This window comes from Calypte anna, chromosome 1 (genome assembly GCF_003957555.1).
Source record: "Calypte anna isolate BGI_N300 chromosome 1, bCalAnn1_v1.p, whole genome shotgun sequence".
In the NCBI taxonomy this organism is placed as follows: Eukaryota; Metazoa; Chordata; class Aves; order Apodiformes; family Trochilidae; genus Calypte; species Calypte anna.
In genome coordinates, this window is record NC_044244.1 from 189,054,923 (window position 1) to 189,073,975 (window position 19,053).

Consider the following 19,053-nt stretch of genomic DNA (forward strand, 5'->3'; position numbering starts at 1 on the left):
CTGCAGAAATGCAGACAGCTGTAATTAGTACATGCAACCTATTATAATACATCAAAGAAGCTGGCACATACAGAGCACAGGTAAATCGGTCACCAGACAGGAGCATTTAGCGTAGCTTCCAAGGCACTGAGAAAACATGAAAACTCCAACCATTTCCACAGTAATTTCTGATTTCTTGTTTCTGTGCAAACAGAACAATCCTTAACACACACACACAGAAGTACATTCTTCAAACGAAAACTCATGTATCAAAGCCATTCAGGATGCAAGCATTCGGTTTTCTAATTACTACCTTTTTTTACGTATCCAAATATTATTTTTACGTGACTCGTACAACCTATAGTATCAAAAAACCCAAAAAGTTTGAAGCTCGCCCCGATGAGCACCCCCCACCAGCCCAGCCATGGCTGCGCTCAAAGGTCGAGGTGCTGGCCGGCTCCTGAGGCCTCCAGGCCGCGGCACAGCAAACGCCGATCACGGGAGCTTCCACCGCCGAGCACTCCGGGCTGGAATCCCGCAGCACCCTCGGGCCCAGCCGCCGGGCAGGGCTATGAGGAGGCCGGCTCGGCGCCACAGGGCCCTGGGGACGACGAACCGGTCAGGAGCCGCCGGCAGCACCCGACCCCCGGCGCCATCCCGCATTCGCGCTGCGCAGGCGCCCCGCCAGCCGGGGCCTTCCTCCACTTCCTCCTCCTCTCCCTCCTCCTCTCCCTCTGGCAGCGCCTGCGCAACCGCCGCTGCCCGCTCTCCCCTTCCCCCGAAGCTTCGTGAAAATTCAGGAAGGCTCCGGCTGTCTCTTTCCGCCGAAGAAGGCGCTCCGCCCCCCGGCACTGTCCCGGCTTCCGGCTGCCTCCTCCCGCTGAGCCGGGCACCGCGCTACCGACCCGGGGGTTAGGGGGGGGCAGGAAGCGCCGCAGTCGCGCCGGAGCCCGCTCCGCCGCCATGTCGTTGCTCTGCTACAACCGGGGTTGCGGCCAACGCTTCGACCCCGAAACCAACACGGAGGGTGAGAGCGGCAGGGAAAGGAGGGGGAGGGGAGCGGTGCGGAGCTCGGGGTCCTTCTTGCTCCGTTCACCCCTTTTGCCTTCGTTTTGGGGGACGAGAAAAAGGGTCTCTGGAAGGGCCTCTCGGGGAGGGTCTGCAGGGAGGGTCTGAGGGGCGACCTGAGGCGCCTGGCGTGCCCACCGTCTTGTGTGCCCTCCCCTGCTCCTGGAGCCGCGGTGCAGAGCTGTCAGGCCGCCGGGGACAGGAAAAGCCGTGTGTGTGTGTGTGTGTGTGTGTGTGTGAGATCTGTCCCTTCTGCTTTCGTCTGTCTATTACAACCCTGTCCTGGACCCAGCTTCCCCCCCGGAGAAATTCTTGTTCATGCGGTGCTTTGGGTGGCTGTCGGGCTGATGTCCGGGGTGGTGAGGCGATGCTCCGCTGCTGGGGGGGCTGCTCCGCTGCGGCTGGACAGCGAAACCCGCCCGGGCTGGAAGCTCTCGTCCCTCTAATGCGGAAAAACGGGGCTGGCGAAGAGCCTGGCTCTGAGGTTCGTTATAATAATAAAACAGTTCTCAGCAGTAGGAGGGAAAAGAAGCCATAAGAAGCAGTTTTGTACTTTACTGTCATGTGTTCTAAAGATAGAAAGTAGAGAACTTGAGCAACAGCATAGAAGGCCTTTGGGTGTTATCAACTACTTTTGTTTTTTTGTTTTTAAGTGTAGTATGTAAAGTTGCAGCAGGTAATTAGCGTATCTTAAAATAAGAGTGTGTCTGCTTTGCCACGTGCTCTTGCTGTGCTTCTGTCTACTGAGAATCCTGTACCTGGTAAAACATCCTCCAAGCGCTGTCATTTTAGGTTCGTAATTCCACGAGGGCTGCATAAAGGGTGATCCGAGTTTTCAGCAAGCTTGTCCTCAACAAATTTGTAAAGTAACCCCACTGGCTGAATTTCTAGAACGTCCTCTGCACTAGCTTATTTTTTGATGATCCACAGTATTAGAAGGAGACTAACGTGTTGTAGCATGTGTATATTCTGTGATAAAAAACCTTGGCATGAAGTGTGTTTATTTTTGTGAGCTAAGTATTTCCAGAGAAAGGGGCAGCATTTTAAGTAAAACTTGCTAACAGTTGTAACAATGAAAGCAGGCACAGTTGTGGAGTGCTTCCATTCAGTGATGTCTTCCACCACCATCCCCTGTGCCCCTTTGCCCCAAAAGACAAAGCAGATAGGTGTTTCGTATAAAAAAAGTCTCACTGGGACTTCATGACCTATACTAGTTATTAAAATCACAGTGCTTTGCCACATTTCTGTGTGATCAAGTAGTAGAAAATCTGGTTGTCTGGGCATAATGATAACTGTGTGGTGCTTGAATTGGTAAAAAAAAAAATTACTGAATTTTTTTTTGGTAAATGACTGGAACACTTATGGAATTACCATGCGCTAGACTACGGTTCTAAAGGTAAATGTGGTTATCCCAGACCACTTCAGGAAACCAAGCTTGACATTTGCTGATGAAGCACAATGATTGTAACTTTCAGCATGGATAAACTTCACCAAAGTCAATTAGATTATTACTGCTTAGGCATGTAAATACACATTTGGTTGTGGATCACTGTCCAGCTCAAATGTTTGTGTGTGTTTCAGAACTGTGTTTGGATTTACCTCCAAAATATTGTGAGGATTAAAGCCAGTACCTGTATTAAACACCAAGTATTTGCATTGACATCATCTAATAGTTAAGCTTAGGAAAGTATATTATTAGGACGTATTCTTGGATGAAAATAGGTAGAAGATAAGGATTTCTTCACCCAAAGCAGTTTTGAATCTTTCAGGCGTTTCGCCTTGATTCAACCTGCAGTATAATTATTCCCATATCAGTTATTGATGTAGGAGGCTATTAACCTTCTCTTCATAATCTTATGGCTGAAATAATACAGGTATGTATTTTCCGTAGAAATTCTCTTTGCTTTTATAAAATGAGCAAGTGGCAACTGGCTGACATGAAGGACTGTATGTCTCCTAAAGAGAGGCAGAGAAAACAGCCTGAGGAAAGGCATTAAAGGTATGTCTACACAGTGTGGCTGAGAGCAAAGTTAAGAATTCATCCATGGCATGCCTGGCAAGTTACAAGTTTTACATTCATTTTAATACATTAACTACTAGTTATTCCATACTGTTAAGGCTTATAAAGCATCTTATGTACGAGGTAGAACTTTGAAAGTGGTAGTAGGTTCTTGATTATTTTGTGGTTTTTTTCACCTGTGAGTGAGCATATGAACTTTTCCAGTCCATTTCAAGGCCAGCTCAGATTTTGTCAATAAAACCATGGTGTGAGCTAAGACGTGCACCCTTTGGCCAAAGTTTGAAAGTAGGACTGCCAAGTGACAGTTAAAAAGATGGTGGGCAAAACCTGGCTGACATTATATCCATTATACTTGTTTGTCCCAATTTCTTCACTGTACTGTAGGGTGGGTATTTTGTTTAGCCTATAATTTTGATCTTTCTTAATGCAGTTTAATTTGATTGTTTGGCAGGATAGAAGTACATACTCTGTTATGCTTGTTTGTATCCTTTTTCCTAAGTTCAAGCTCGGTGATGTTGCACCTGCAGAATAAATAAGATCACAGAGTAGATGAAAACTTACCTTAGATATTTCTGAGGCAGTTTGTGTGAGAGCTGTATTTGAAAGAAATGATAGCTTAGATTTTTATTTTTTTTTTCTTTTTTTGGAGTCTGTGTTCTCAGAATTGCTTTTCTTTAATCTTGTCTGATCCCCACAGTTCAAACTCCATTCTTGTAAATTACAGAACCACAGTATCATCAGAGTTAGAAGGGACCTCTAGAGATCATTTAGTCCAGCTCTCCCACTAAAGTAGGATTCCCTAGAGCACATTACACAGGACTGCATCCAGGTGGGTTTTTAGTATCTCCAGAGAAGGGGATTTCACAACCTCCCTGGTCCAGTGACTTGTCACCCTCATAATAAAGTTTTTTCTTAGGTTTAAATGCAACTACCTATGTTCCAGCTTTGCCTGTTGCCTCTTGTCCTGTCACTGGGAACCACTGAGAAGAGTCTGGCTCTATCCTTGCACCCACCCATTAGGTACTTGTAGACATTGATAAAATCTCCCCTCAGCCTTCTCTTCAGACTAAAGATTCTTAGCCCTCCTAGCCTTTCCTCATAAGAGAGAGGTGCATGAAATGCACCTACAATTGTCTTCTCCACGTCTTTCCATTTTTAGGTTGAGCCTTTCTTTGTGAACTACCTATAAGCTCTTGCCATACCATGTATGTTCTCTTTTCTATGTGTCATCTTTTTTCCAGCACTGTGAGAAATTAGGTGGCATTAGGTTCCTAGCTTCCGAGCTACTTGAAGGCATCAAGATGATGAGTGGAATTCGTTATTATTTAAATTTTCCTGGTTTACCAGCACTACCTTTTCACCCTGAAGTGACTGGCAGAAATTGATGGATATGTTTGTAAGTCCTGCTGAAGGACTAATATCCCAAATACATGTGCTGTTCGATTTAAGCTAGGAACTCATGTCTGTAAGATTGTATTAGTGCTATAGACTTAGTCACTGAATGCAAAATTTCTTTTAAATTGACATACTTTAAAAAAATAAAAACAAAGTTTGGGGTCACTTTTTTGCTTCCTATTAGCTGCATTGTGATGGTTTTTTACCCTTTCTTTTTATGGAAGCTTATGAAAAAAATTACTGTTTGTGTTACTTTTCGTATTAGCTGTTTCTAACAACAAAATTTTGCTTTAAGGTTAAAAAGCAGCAAGTGTTTTGCATCACTTGTAGAATCAGGTCATTAAGACATCATCCATGCAGTATATGTCAAAGAGAAGTTACATAATTGGAGCAATGATATTACACTTGAAAAAATACAAACATTAGGTAAAGAAGGAGCAGTTGTGACATCAAAAGCTGTAATGTTGGTGAACATCTATGAATATAGAGTCATCAAAGGAAATTGTGTTTCAGTGTAGTGACTGTACAGAACCAATTAATAATTAACAGTATTGACATGTCTAAATTGTTTATGTGGAAAACTGGCCTTTGGTTCAAGCCCTCAAGTAACCTGAGATTCTATAAATTTTGAAAAAAGAACAAGCAAATTGTCATGGATAAAATAATGAACTCAAGATTTGCGTTAAGGGAATTTTTTAACGGAGTACTTCTAAATTGAAAGGCTGGTTCGTGTGCAAATGGATGTATTTGGTGCTGTAAACTGGTATTTTACATCTGTCTGGATTACTGGTAGGGACTGGTTACTGATGAAGACAAGGGATGGTCCACAGAAAGTTAACTTGCTCCATATGAAAGCAGAAGTTTATCTTAGATGCCTTCTCTCTGGTTTGTGTTGTGTAATGCGGAAAAAAAAACCTTGGTTGTTTAGCTTTAATGTATGTACTCAGAAAGCTTGTTCTATGGAGTTTGTATTTTCCATCATAATTATATGCACTTGAGGAAGTGGGACAGCTCATGCCACACATGAATTGTGAGATTCTTGCTGGTTTTGTAATGAGAACGAATAAAGATTCTTGGTATGCCTGAACATTACTAATTGTAATTTTCTTCTAGATGCATGCACATACCATCCTGGTGTGCCAGTCTTTCATGATGCACTCAAAGTAAGTATGCAGCTAGCTTTTTAAGTCTTAATTTTTTTTCCATATTTGTAAAACAATATGCATGCTTGCTTGTTTTCCTTTTTAGTTCCACATCTTCCATTTGTAGAAACCGAGGTTCATCCTGTCATGTTTGAGCAACCCTCTGAACTTAGAAAAGCACACTTATTCAGACATGAAAAAGAAATTAAAATTGTATTCTTATGGTGCAACTGTCATGCAAATCTGTATGATGTGTCTCCTGTTGATTGACTTTGTGTCTCAGCAGTTTACTTAGGTCCTCCAGATAGGTCTTTGGAGGCAGAGAGGTGTCATACTCTCAGTTCATTAACCTGCTTGAAATTCAAACCAGCTGCTTATGTCTTACCTGGCTAGTGAACTAATGTGTTTATGACATTAGCCTGCTGTACAAAATAATTGTCCTCTGTTAATTGGCCAAATGGGAATGTTGGTTGAGACTCATTGGCTGTGCCTTGGATGCGGGTATCCAGGATTCTTCTACATCTTCACTAGTGAATTAAATATCCCTGTCTCTGGTGCTTAGGCCAACAGCATAGCCCATATTTGTTGTATTAAACTATTTTCCTACTTCAGGACCTGTTGGGTGAATCTGAAGTACCTACAGAGAATTTTTTGAGACACAGCTACCAAAACATATGGGAAATCATTCTAACAATCTAATTGTGTATGACCAGAAACTGGTGACCAGAAACGGAGCCTAGTATTGTCTACTGTGTTAATACAGATACAGATTTAGCCTAGGTGGCATTTCTTAGGACACCAAACTGTTATTTAACAGAGCTTTTGGGCAAATGTTTCTTTCTTGGTTTTTAGGAGCTGTATCTACTGGCAGTGCATCTTATCCCTGTCTCTTAAAGTGGTGCCTTTTGGGCTTGTGGAAGCTTGTGCCTGAGTGCTGGGTAGCATGTTTCCTATGAGTATTGCTGTGGAATCAGCCATCATGCTGTTGGCAAATTGGAATAGACACTCTAAGATCAAATAAAATACAATTCATTTTGTACAAAGCTACTGTTGTGCTCATAACACAGTACATAAAATTCTACCTAATTTAAAGACAGAATCACACAGTCTTCAAATTTGGAAAAGACGTTTAAGATCACCATGTCTAAAACCACCGTGTCCACTAGAGCGTGTCCTGAATTGCCTCATCTACATGATTTTTAAATGCCTCCTGGGATGATGACTCTACCACCTCCCTGGGCAGCCTGTTCCAGTGCCTGACTACTCTCAGTAAAGGAATTCTTCCTCAGATCTAGTCTAAACATCCACTGGTGCAACTTCAGGCCATTTCTTCTAGTGCTATCAATGTTTACCTGAGAGAGTCCAGCACGCACCCCTCTACAATCTCCTTTCAGGTAGTTATAGAGAGCAACAAGGTCTCCTCTCAGCCTCCTTTCTCTAAATGAAATAATTCCAATTCCCTCATCCTCTCCTCCCAGGACTTATTCTCAATACCCTTCACCAGCTCTGTTGCCCTTCTCTGAACTCCCTCCAGCAGCTCAATGTATTTCTTGTGGCACAGGGGCCCAGAACTGAACACAGCACTCGAGGTGCAGCCTCACCAGTGCCGAGCTCAGGGGCACCATCACTGCTGAACACACCATTCCTGATACAATCCAGGATGCTCTTGGCCTTCTTGGCTACCTGGGCACACTGCTGGCTCATATTGACTAACACCCTCAGATCCTTTTCTGCCTGACAGCTTTCCAGCCAATCCTCCCCAAGCCCATATAGCATTAGACATTTACCTCAAAATCTTGTGTTTAGTCCTCCTTATGTACTCACCATTTTAAAAACAAGTGCTACTTTCCCCCCCTCTCCTCATCTTATCTAATCAAATTTTTATCATAATTTTGCATGGGCAGTTTTTTGCTATTATGAATTCTAGATAATCTAAGCGGGCAGGGTGAACCTTTTGTCTCCTCAACTATGAAAATAATAGAACCAGCTACTTGAAACCCCTTGTGTCACACTGCTTAAGCTCTCAAATCAGCGGTGCATGTATTAGTCAACCTGTTGCTTTATAATAAGGTTCTTTGAGTTCTAAGATACACTAATGACAGTGAACAAAAAATTTTCAATAGGATTTCAGTGAACAAAAAACAATAGGATTTCTGGTTTAAAGAATAAAAAGTGCTCTTGATTGATGTAGTTGGATAGATGGCTATGCAGTGCAGATACTCATCTTTGGCATGGAAAATGGGTACTTGAAAGTGCTTAAGGAAAAAAAATTCCACATCAGTTTAAGAAGGGAGCCTGTGCTTTATGCCACCAGTGAGCCTAATATTAAGTATAGTGTTTGTTTTACTTACCAGTTACTTAAGTAACATATCTGCTGTACACAGTTGACACCTAAATTGCCATGGAAATATTGCTGTATGTTTACAGAACTTCCTGGTTAAGGCACTGTGAGTGAACTGGAAGTGGCAGCTGTTACAGGTTTCTCTGGCTGTTAAAAATGCACATGATGAGAGAGTTTTCCAAAGAAGGAAAAAAGAAAATCTCTAATCATCATGTGCTGTGTCTTTAAACAGAATATAATTATTTTGTTTTTTTAAACTGTTGCCAAGTAAGATAGTCATGCTTGTTTTACTTTTATTCCAAAATGTTTGTAGGGTTGGTCGTGTTGTAAGAGAAGAACAACAGATTTTTCTGACTTCCTAAGCATTGTGGTATGTAATCAAGATTATGTACAAATTTTATACTTGTGAAATGGCAGTGATAAATACTAAATGGTACATATGCTCACATTTAAAATTTTCATACTTTTGTTAAAAGTCTCTTAAATCTTGCCTGAGCTGTTCTTTATGTAATATTGAAGTTGAATCTCATTTTCAAACTTCAATGACTTAATACTATCAAAACCTGTGTAGATGCTTGTTAACAATGAAGGAAGGTCAGTATTTTTTTTTGTTACTTTGCTTCATTGTGCAAAGTATGCATTTTTCTTTAATATACATCCAGATGAAGATGTTTTCCACTTTAGTTAAAGGGTGACCTTTGCAGACAGTTTAGGGTGGGTTAAACAGATGATGGGGTTGAAGAAATAAATTGAGAAAATTTGTTGAAATTTTAAATAATTTTTGATTGTGTACACAAACTATACTGCATGTATTGATATATGAATATGGTTTCCATAACAGGGCTGTACAAAAGGTTTCCATAATAGTGAGAAACCTCCTGAGCCTGTTAAGCCAGAAGTAAAAACTACCTCTGAACGAAAGGAGTTGGCTGAACTGAAACCAAAGTTTCAAGAACACATAATTCAGGCACCAAAACCATTGGAAACCATTAAAAGGCCCAGGTACAGTATACAAAATTCTTTTGCCAGATTTGTAGCCAGTTGAACAAGTTAAAGCTTGTTTGGTTCAGCATTGCACCTCTCATATAAATTAAATATTTCCAAATTTGAGGAGCTTGTGTTTGATAGTAGCAGTGATGATGCTGTCTTAAATTTCAAAATGAGATAAAAGAATTTTGATTACAACAAGGTAGCACTGGATCACTCAACATTTAGTTTCATGTGGAGCAAAAAACTCCTAAAGCTTCATAGCTTACTATGCTACTAGCAGCTGTGTTTAGTGTTTTAAACAGTTATAAAATATTTTAAGGGTGCTTTTATCTAGAAAACTTGATCTGATTTATTTTTAATGTTGTAGCATATTTAGGATTTACTCTTGAATTCCAAGATTGTTTTCTAAATTTCTATTCCTTTTTACCAATAAGCAGAAAGCATTGGCATTAAAAAATGTTACTGTAAAGGAGGTTGGCATCTTGCCTTATAGCAAGATTAAAATTTACTGCTTTGTTGTCTCCTGTAAAATATTTTTTGTGAAGCTGACATGAACACGTGGACTTATTTTTTAGCCCAGATGAGCCAATGACAAATTTGCAGCTGAAGGTGTCAGCTTCCTTGAAGCAAGCACTGGATAAACTGAAACTGTCATCAGAAAACGAAGAGAAAAAAGGTAAAGATATGCAGGTTAAGTAGGTATATGATACTAATTGTCACACAAATATATAAAATACTGGCTTTTGTTGTTTCTGAGGTGATTATTTCATGTAATTATGTTCTTATTCTTAACAATCTGGGAAACACCTCCCAGTATAGGGAATGATACTCAAAGTTTAGACATGAGAAGTGTGGAGACTTGTGTGTTAGGAGCAGATGTCGTTAAATAATCAGGTTGCCCGTTTTGTAAGATTTCCTGGTTAGAATGGACATACTGGGAACATGTGACTTCTGAATATGTGACTGAAGCAAGAAGCAAACTTTACTCCTATGTTATCACAAGCATTATGCCATCTAAAGCCTTTCATAAATTGATGAAATTCCCCTGAAGAGTAGTTGGTTCCCCATTCTGTTTTTCTTCTTTTTTCCTTCACGTATTTTATTTGGAATTTGTTTCCAGAAACTCTGCTTCTTAAAATACACTTTTGAATTTCAACATATATTCGTGGTTATTTTGTAGTCCTGTTCTTGTGCCAAAATGTCATTAACTCTTCTTTCTACTCGGTATCCAAATTCTTTACTTGGGTGTATTTATAGACATTTCTTGGAGCATTTTACTTTGTTTAAAAAAACTAAACAAGATCAGTGATTGCTCTCTTTGCCTATTATTGTAATTATTCTCTTCATTTTGTTGTGCTTTTTTTTTTGCCTCACTTAAAACAGTTTAAAGGTACAGAAGGCAGAATCTGATACTTAGATAATACAGCTTTTGAAATGTTTACATTAATTCTGTTTCTATGTGCCATTTTGGCAGACCTCTGCACCAGACAGAAAATAGACAATCTGGGAAAATGTTTTTTTCCTCATCTACTTCTTAGCATTCTTTATTTCTTAATAAAAGCAAAATATTTAGTACTTTGTATAATTCAGTGGCTATTTCCTATAATATGATTCTTTTTACAGAGGAAGACGGTGATGAAATCAAGGTTGGCACGACATGTAAAAATGCAGGCTGTTCAAAAGTAAGTGCTTCAAGTTCCACTCTTAAACCCAGCTGTTAAACTATTAGGAATCCAGTTTGGTTTTTTTTTCCTTGGGTGTTTTTTTCATATTCTACAAGTGATTTAGAAATGTCACAAAGCCCATCAGGGTTAATGAATGCACAGTTGATAACCCATTTTAGTAAGGATAAATGTGAGTTGTTTTGTACTGTGGATGCAGTAAGTGAAAGATTGCTTGTAATTAGTCCTGAACTTGTAATTAGTAAGCATGCCAGACCCATAATACTGATTTTTTTTATCTTAAAATGTTAAGTATAATATTGTTGAGACCTGGTTTACTGGTAACCCTTGAATTTATCTTATAATCTGGATATAGGACAGAAGTATCTGCAGATGTTATCAATGAATACTTTCTGCCATAATCCACAAAGAAAATGTTCTAACACATCTAGCTCTTCTAGTCTGCATATTACATGGTCATTTAAAAAGAAAGGTATTTTCACTGATATCTTTGCATTGTACAGACTGGGACAGTAGAATTTCACTGGTCATCTGAGAGATTTTGCATTTTCTACTGAAACTGGTGGGAAAAGAATTTATTGCAGTGTCTTGTGTTACGAAGAACTGGTACAATATTCAGTGGCAACAATGTATGTTGTTTAATTTCTTTTTGAAAATCCATGTGTTTTATGAATGATAAATGTAATTTGATTTCCTGTACAAATTTCCAGAGAATACAAGTATTTCTATTCTCTGAGTATTCACAGTATTTTTAAATGACCTTTATGATCATACGTGATGTCATCATTAATGTACGCCACAGAACTAATGCAAAGCTTGTTATAGGGCAAGGGAATCTTTTGTCAATGAATGCTGAAAGGTTATTTTGAAAAGCTAGGGCAAGGCATTAGATTTAGATGTAGATTATTTACTCAAAAGCTTTGTGGTACTTATTTCAGTGTTACTGTTGTGGGTTCTGTTTTGTTCTTTCCTTTGGTCTACATCCTGTAACATTAAAACACTTTAAATACTTTGTTTTACTAGACTTACCAAGGACCACAGAGTACAGAAGAAGTGTGTATATACCATTCTGGTGTACCTATATTCCACGAAGGGTTAGTATTCAGTTAACTTTAATTTTTATTTTAATTATATTATGTATTCCTGCTCTATTGGTAGATCTTGCCTTGTTTTCAATCTGTGTTTCTTCTTCAGTCAAAAATTATAATGGTTGAAGAAGTTATATTAAATTAACAGTAATGTTGCTTAAAGGAAAAGCCTTAAGTGCTCACAGTAGTGTCCTAACTATTGTTTCTTTTTTAATCACTTTGTGCACTTTAAAGGATGAAGTATTGGAGTTGTTGTAAAAGAAAAACATCTGACTTCAATACATTTTTAGCTCAAGAAGGCTGCACAACAGGAACACACGTATGGACTAAAAAGGATGAGGTGAGCACCATTAACTATTTATTCTGTAGCTGCCCATTTTGAATGTTTAATACTGAAAAGTAGTAAGTAGCTTGATGGATTTATTGCTATATTTGCATTGTTAATGATCACTACCTCTGAAATAATATGAAGGCTTTTATGAACATTCATGGCATAGAGAAGTGTAGTTTAAGGTAATCTGTTATACAGTATCATTGTAAGAGTACAGCCTTTCTTCTTAATGATACATATAGTCTAACTATTTTATAACAGAAGTGCTTTTTGCAAATTCAGGAAAAAATAGCAGTCTTTTCTTCTCTGTTAATTAAGAATGTTCATAGTATTCCATATAGAATACATTTTATATACATTACTTTAAAATAAAATTATTAGAAGTCTTTCCGAAAGAGCATGAAGAGAGCAGTGGTGCCTGTGATAACTATCAAAATAGTCTTGGGCTTGTATCCTGAGTAACAAAACTCCTGAATGTAATTTTAAGTCTCTTTTCTGTAAACCTTTTCCTTCTTATAGGGTAAGAAAGTAGTCCCTTGCAGACATGATTGGCACCAGACTGGAGGGGAAGTGACTATTTCTGTATATGCTAAAAACTCTGTTCCTGATCTGAGCTATGTAGAAGCAAACAGCACAATTGTGAGTATCTACTTTAAAAAGTAATTTTTTTATCCTTATTTTTGTCTAACCACAGCTTGAAGTTAGGAAACCCTGGCTTCTGCTTTATTTACATGGCAGAGGATGCATAACAGTCTTTTGAGTAACAACTTTTTCTTGGCATTTGTATTGGTTCTGGTATGTGTAGCTTTTTTTTCTGCTTCTATTTGGCAATCCGTACTTTTATGTCTTTTTAAAATCTGCAATAAAACTTTACTTCAGCAATTAAAACCCCAAGTGTGATGGACTTGCATTTCCATATGTGTAAATAATTATAAATTCATAATTTAATTGTATTTGGCTTAATGCAATTTGTGATTACTGAACAGAAACAAAAAGTAGTGAGGCATGAAAACCTTCATGGATATTCTGAAATAAAATAACACAGCCAAAGGAAAAAAAATAAACACTTTGAACATGCAGTAATGTTGACCCATGCATAAAAAGGTTGAACATCACAAGAATGGTTTAAATATAATTAAAGTATTATTTAACTAGTGTATTTCTCATACGTATCCGTAACTTCTCATCAGTTTTCTTCTGCAAAATTGATTACTGCTTGCTGGTTTTAATGAAAACACAACTTGTATGAGACTCTGGGAGCCTTGAACAGCAGATACTATGAATCATATGATAAAATTGTTCCTGTAGATTCCCAGCTACTAATATTAAATGTGTGTTAAAATGTTCCACTGATCTCTTAATCACTTAATCACATTTAGACAAAAAGATACAGCTTCCCAGATGTATATATGGCCACTATTCCACTATTGACTTTGATATCAAAATCTGTTAAAAGAAATTTTCACTTCCTTGTCTGAGGGACAGTTTGATCACTTTGGTCATTGTGGGATCTGAGTACCAGTGTGATATAATTTGCTTAAACATTCTTGGCGTCTGAAATGTTTTATTAGCCTGACAGAATTTTCTGTTGTTTTTCCTCTTCAGGTAAATATCCATATTGTATTTGAAGGAGAAAAGGAATTTCATCGCAGTGTGAAATTATGGGGAGTAAGTATAAGAATAATTTCTTTCTACTTAAAAAAAAAAAAAAGAAACACAAACCCTTAGCTGTCTGAAAACAGTTTGGCCTTCTTCATTACTCTGCTTACTGAAAGAAATTTAGTTGCATGTCATTCAGCAGTTACATCTAAATCTGACTCCAATGCCCCAGGTAATCGGGAATGATGTCATAGTTGCTACTTTGAGCAGAAGGTGACCTCCTGAGGTCCTTGCTGTCCTGTTTTGTTCTGAGATCTTGACACCTTGATAGTGGTGTTGTAGAATACCTTTGGCACTGTCTCACTGCATGATGATGTATGTGTTAGACCTGTATATGTATAATCATAGAATCATTAAGGTTGGAAAAGACCTTTAAGATCATTATGTACAACTGTCAACCCAACACAACTATGCCCATTAAATGGAGTCTTGAAGTATCTGTATGTTTTTTTGAACAGCTCCAAGGATGGAGACTTCACCACTTCCCTGGGCAGCGTGTTACAATGCTTGATCACTCTTTCTGTAAAGAAGTTTTTCCTAATATCCACTCTAAGCCTTCCCTGGTGCAACTTCTGGCTTTTTCCTTTTGTCCTATTGCTAGTTACTTATGAAACAATAACCACCTCCCTGCAAACCTCATTTCAAGTAGTTGCAGAGTGTGCTAAGGTCTCCCTTCAGCCTCCTCCAGACTTAAACCCAGTCCCTCAGCTGTTCCTCAAAGACTTTTTCTCCGTGTGTTCATAGCTTGGCACAGGCAGGTGCTCATAGCTGGGGAATGGCAGAGTGTTGTCTTTTCTAGATAACAGTGGGAACTACATCCACCTGAACATCTACTGAAGTTCAGTGCTTTGGCACTCTTACTGACTTAATTCCCAAACATGTAACAGTGTATTTCCATAATGGAAATGTAAAATATGTTTTCTGTTCCAGGTAATTGATGTTAAGAGGAGTTACGTGAACATGACTGCTACAAAGATTGAGCTTACTATGCGGAAAGCAGAGCCCCTATTATGGGCAAGTCTTGAATTACCAGTATCTAACACACAACAGAAAAATGAGAATTCAAATCAACAATGATTCTAAGAGACAAGTTATTTCCCATTATGAAGTGGTGACTTGCTACTGTAATGAAGTATTTAAATTTTATATAGGATCTTTTTTTTTTCTTTTTTAAATAAGCTAGATCATATCTTCCATCCCACAAAGAAATTTGATGCACAGTAAATGGGGGTGTAAACTTGACAGGTTATAGCTATTTCTGCTCTTACTTCCATGACTATATTTGTTCCAGTTGGAGTGTTGTCTCCTTGGGGACTTAAGAGTCTAAAGAGCTATTGCCCCTTGAACCTTATCTACCATGCACTGACTGTCCATATTGATCTGTTTTCAGTCCACTGTGTGTGCTAATTTTTCAAGTGTTCAGTTTAGACTCAATCTGCTGGGTGGCACGTGTTAAATTCAGCACTGCAAACAGGAATGCAGGAACAAAACTCAGTGTATTAAAAGATTAGCATGCAATTCTACATCTAGAATAAAAATGTGCATGAACATGAATATGAAAGAGCACTTACAGAACTCTTGCATTTTTGTTTTCTGAAAGTAAGGTTTGTTGCAATACCTGTTCCCTGTGGAGGGATGGAATAAATGGTATTTTGGTAGGGATATCAGTACTTGCTGACTCTTTTGCTATCTGTCATGCATAAAAGCAGGATATCATATTAAAGTAAAAAAAAAAAGTTGGCAAGAAGGAATTTATTTTTTTTACTCCTGTACCTTTAGTATTTGAATTGTTAAATATAAAATTGAATGGTCAGTGAAATAAATGACTGACTAATAACATTTTACCTGTGAAGAATATGTGAACAGCAGACTAATGTAGAATGACCAAAGGGCTGTATATATTTGAGAGTCTTTAGAATGTCTATTCTGTCCTATTCTACAACATTCAAAATTATGAATCTTTTTTCAAAGGAGGTGGATATGTGTAGTGGGAGAAGCCAGTACATGGTGTGTCTCAGGAAAATAATTTCTTTGTGGATATGCATAGCTCTTGTTTCTGAGGATGGTAATCTAAGAACTAAATTTATCTACAAGACAAATATTAAGAGAAACAAACAAAAAGCTTTAAAATGTCTGTCTAAATAATAGTACCTTTAGCTAAAGTTTTTTAAAATATTATTTATTTTGAGCAGTGTAAGGGAAACATTGTAATTAGGAATGAGAACATTGTTTTCAGTTCTCCATCAGTAAATACTTGTGGCTGAAAACATGATAGTTTTAAAGATGAGACTTCTGTCCAAGCAACAACTCATGCATGTTGCTTTCTCTTTCTGCTTGAAATACTTTCTCAAGTTCAGGCCACTGCCAAAGGAAAAGCAATGTTTTGGTATATGTCATGGAAAATGTACACCAAAACCTATCTGTGTAAACAAGCAGTCCTGTGCACAGCTGAAATGCATGGATGCTCATCAACCTACCTTGGTAGACCTGGAATAAGACCAAGAGAAACATAGATCACAGTTAAAGCATTTTGAAGTATGGATTTCAAAGACTCTTACTGTGTTCCAAAAGCAGGTATTATAACCTAGAAGATCCCTTCCAAGCCAAACAATTATATGAATTAATTTGATTTGAGCATGGAGTTCTTTCTCTAGCAGTTCTTGAAATCATACTTCATGCTTTAAGTAGTAGGAAATAGAGTAGCAAAGAAACCATCCCCAAACTCCAAGAAAGTAACATCAGCACTATATTTATGAAATTTGTTTCAGTGCTTTTTTTGCCATTGGTTCAAATTCCTGTTTCACTGACTTGGGGAAGTGTGGTTACTTACTCTTTAAACCCCCTATTAAAAACCTCCAGCTCTAAGTTATGCTTAAGAGATCCTATTAACTTCTAATAATGCTTTCTTTCTTTTTTTTTTTTTTCTTTTCTTTTCTTTTTTTTTTCTTTTCTTTTTAATACATTTGAAAATATCTACTGCAGTGCATATGAAAAGATAATTAGGATATTCACTGCAGTGGCAGTGTGCAAGCTTACAAAAGCATGTGCCTGCAAATAGTCCTCTAAAAACTGAACAGTTGTTTCCTGATGTGCTCTGAACCAGCAAGGAGAGCTCATGTTACTGTAATAGAGCAATCACTTCAGTGGGTGAAAAATTCTAGCTGGCTGTAGCTAGGAACATGGCATCTGTGTTTAGTGTGCAGAACTCTGAACTTGGACTGTAAAATGAGTAGTGTTTAAATGGCAGAATAAAGTTCTAATTTAATGAACAAGTTGTCTATCCATATGGATATAAAAATACCTTAAATATATTGATTTCTACATTCTTAATACATTTTCAGTTCATTTGCATCCTAGCATGCAGTAAGTTTACATCATGTAAAATCCACTTAAAAGACCTACAAGGGAAATTGTATTTCTTGGGAAAATAGAATTTTTTAAGCAAGTCATCTGCTCCCTTAGTTTACTGAAGGCTAAATTGAGAAAAATGTGGCCAAATGGACCCTTTGATGTTAGTGCAGGCTTTGGGACCCCGTAACTTTGTTACACTCTTTCAAACTACATTCTGCTGGTGGGCAGGTCAACTTGATGATAGTGGAAGAAAGTCCCTGTAAACATTGCCCTCATTTTTGATTTTGCTTTTTTTAAAATTCTTGCTTTTCTTGTTCATACTTTCAGTAGAAAGTTAAAGATATCTCAGGAGTTCCATAACGACTTTCACCATTAGTGACAATAAAACTGCTTTTAAAATTCAGTTGTTTAAAAAAAAAAAAAAAAAAACCAAACAAACAAAACCCAAACAAATAAAAAAAACCACCAAGCACAACATCCCAGCTTTTAACAGACAAGACAGTATAGGGTATAGGTTTTACAAATAACCTGGTTTTCTGTATCCTGTGATATTTTTTAAAATAAAAGAAAAAAACTGCATCCACCATGAAGCTGCAAAAGCTGTATAACTTACTGAATTTGAGTGCTTTGAGCAGTTGCTCAGAACAGTCTCCAACACATCAATTTTTGATCCTGGTATTTCATGAAAAGATGTCTTGACATGGATAGTGGTAGTTGACACTTCAGTGGCAATTTGGGATTTTTTTTGGTAATGTCTGTTGTTAAGGGAAATCCAACTGTAGTGAACCAAACCAATTACAATTCTTCTCAAAAGCTATGTTGAAAACCTAACAAAGGGATTTTTAATTACTTAGACCGTATAATAAAATTTCAAACAAGTATCTACTGTAATAATAGCAGTTAAATTTACCCCTTTTTTCATGTTTTCAGAAGTTGTGTGACTTGCTGCATTCTAGGTATATTTTCCAAGTAAAGGGTCTTTTAAAGCTGGTTCAGTTTACATGTTACACATATTGACAGTGTATTACATAGCTCAGAACTGACTGTCAAGACGCATATAAAACTTGTCCTTCACAGTCCTTTTCTGATCTGAAAAATAGCATGGATATACAAATGTAATCCTTTCATCCATGTATAAGCCCATTTTTCTACCTAGCATTACATATATGTGTAAAAACATTTCTTGGAGCAGTTGGAATTTCTTTTTAATGTTAATAAATTGTTAAGCACGGGGCTGTTCTGCTGCTCAGACTTCTATGTTTTACATGGCACTGATGTAACTTGACAAAAAGAACTTCCATTGGATGATCTTCTGGAACATGTACATTATCAAGTCACCATTTCAGTAGTTTAGGGATTAGTTTTACTAGGAATTTTGCCTTGGAAAAAAAATCTACTTATTCTATGTAATGGTGCATTTTTTGCTTGCATTCTTTACACATGGCATGAGTAATGGCTAAATACTGTACCTCTTAATCATTAGTCTTTCTCTATTGCTACAAAAATTATTTTAATCTCTGTTCAGGAATGAGATCCTTTCTAATGAGTTATGTGTCTGGAACACTGTTTTCAGGTGGTAGTACTTTTGCCATTATAAGAGTCTTGAATTGCAGCTGAGCAGGGAGGTGTCTTTTTGCATGGTTGTTTGATTCTGCACAAGCCTAAAACTTATATACAGAAATTGATCTCACATCTTCATGCTCTAGTTTTTGGTTTTTTTCTAAATGTACTCAATAAAATTCTTATTACATGCGGGTTGCATTCGTGGTTTTTCTTGAATTCCTCTGTTAGGGAGGAGATCTTCCCTTTAGAGTTACAACAACCTGGCTGTCAAAATATGGAAGTGGGCATTTTCCACAGGTCAGTCTGTATATAGTAGGGAAACCCTATGGCAAAGGGTTTTCCCCACCACTTGGATTTTGTCTTTGCTGGTTGCTCTCTAACCCAACAGCCCAATCAGTGTAGCTGAGTTCTGGAGCAGTTTGAGAAAGTGGCTTATCAGAGAGG

The 19,053-nt window shown here is 37.8% G+C and overlaps 1 protein-coding gene across 1 annotated transcript; it reads left to right on the forward strand.

Moving 5' to 3' along the window:
• The first annotated feature begins 753 nt into the window (after positions 1 to 753).
• On the forward strand, positions 754 to 18,796 carry CHORDC1 (cysteine and histidine rich domain containing 1). The gene is made up of 11 exons (XM_008500539.2): positions 754 to 1,006; positions 5,576 to 5,625; positions 8,259 to 8,315; positions 8,787 to 8,947; positions 9,511 to 9,611; positions 10,559 to 10,617; positions 11,641 to 11,711; positions 11,940 to 12,045; positions 12,556 to 12,675; positions 13,642 to 13,704; positions 14,626 to 18,796. The coding sequence occupies exons 1-11, from the start codon at positions 943 to 945 to the stop codon at positions 14,770 to 14,772; spliced, it is 999 nt and encodes a 332-aa protein (XP_008498761.2). The 5' UTR covers positions 754 to 942; the 3' UTR covers positions 14,773 to 18,796.
• The last annotated feature ends 257 nt before the right edge of the window (positions 18,797 to 19,053 follow it).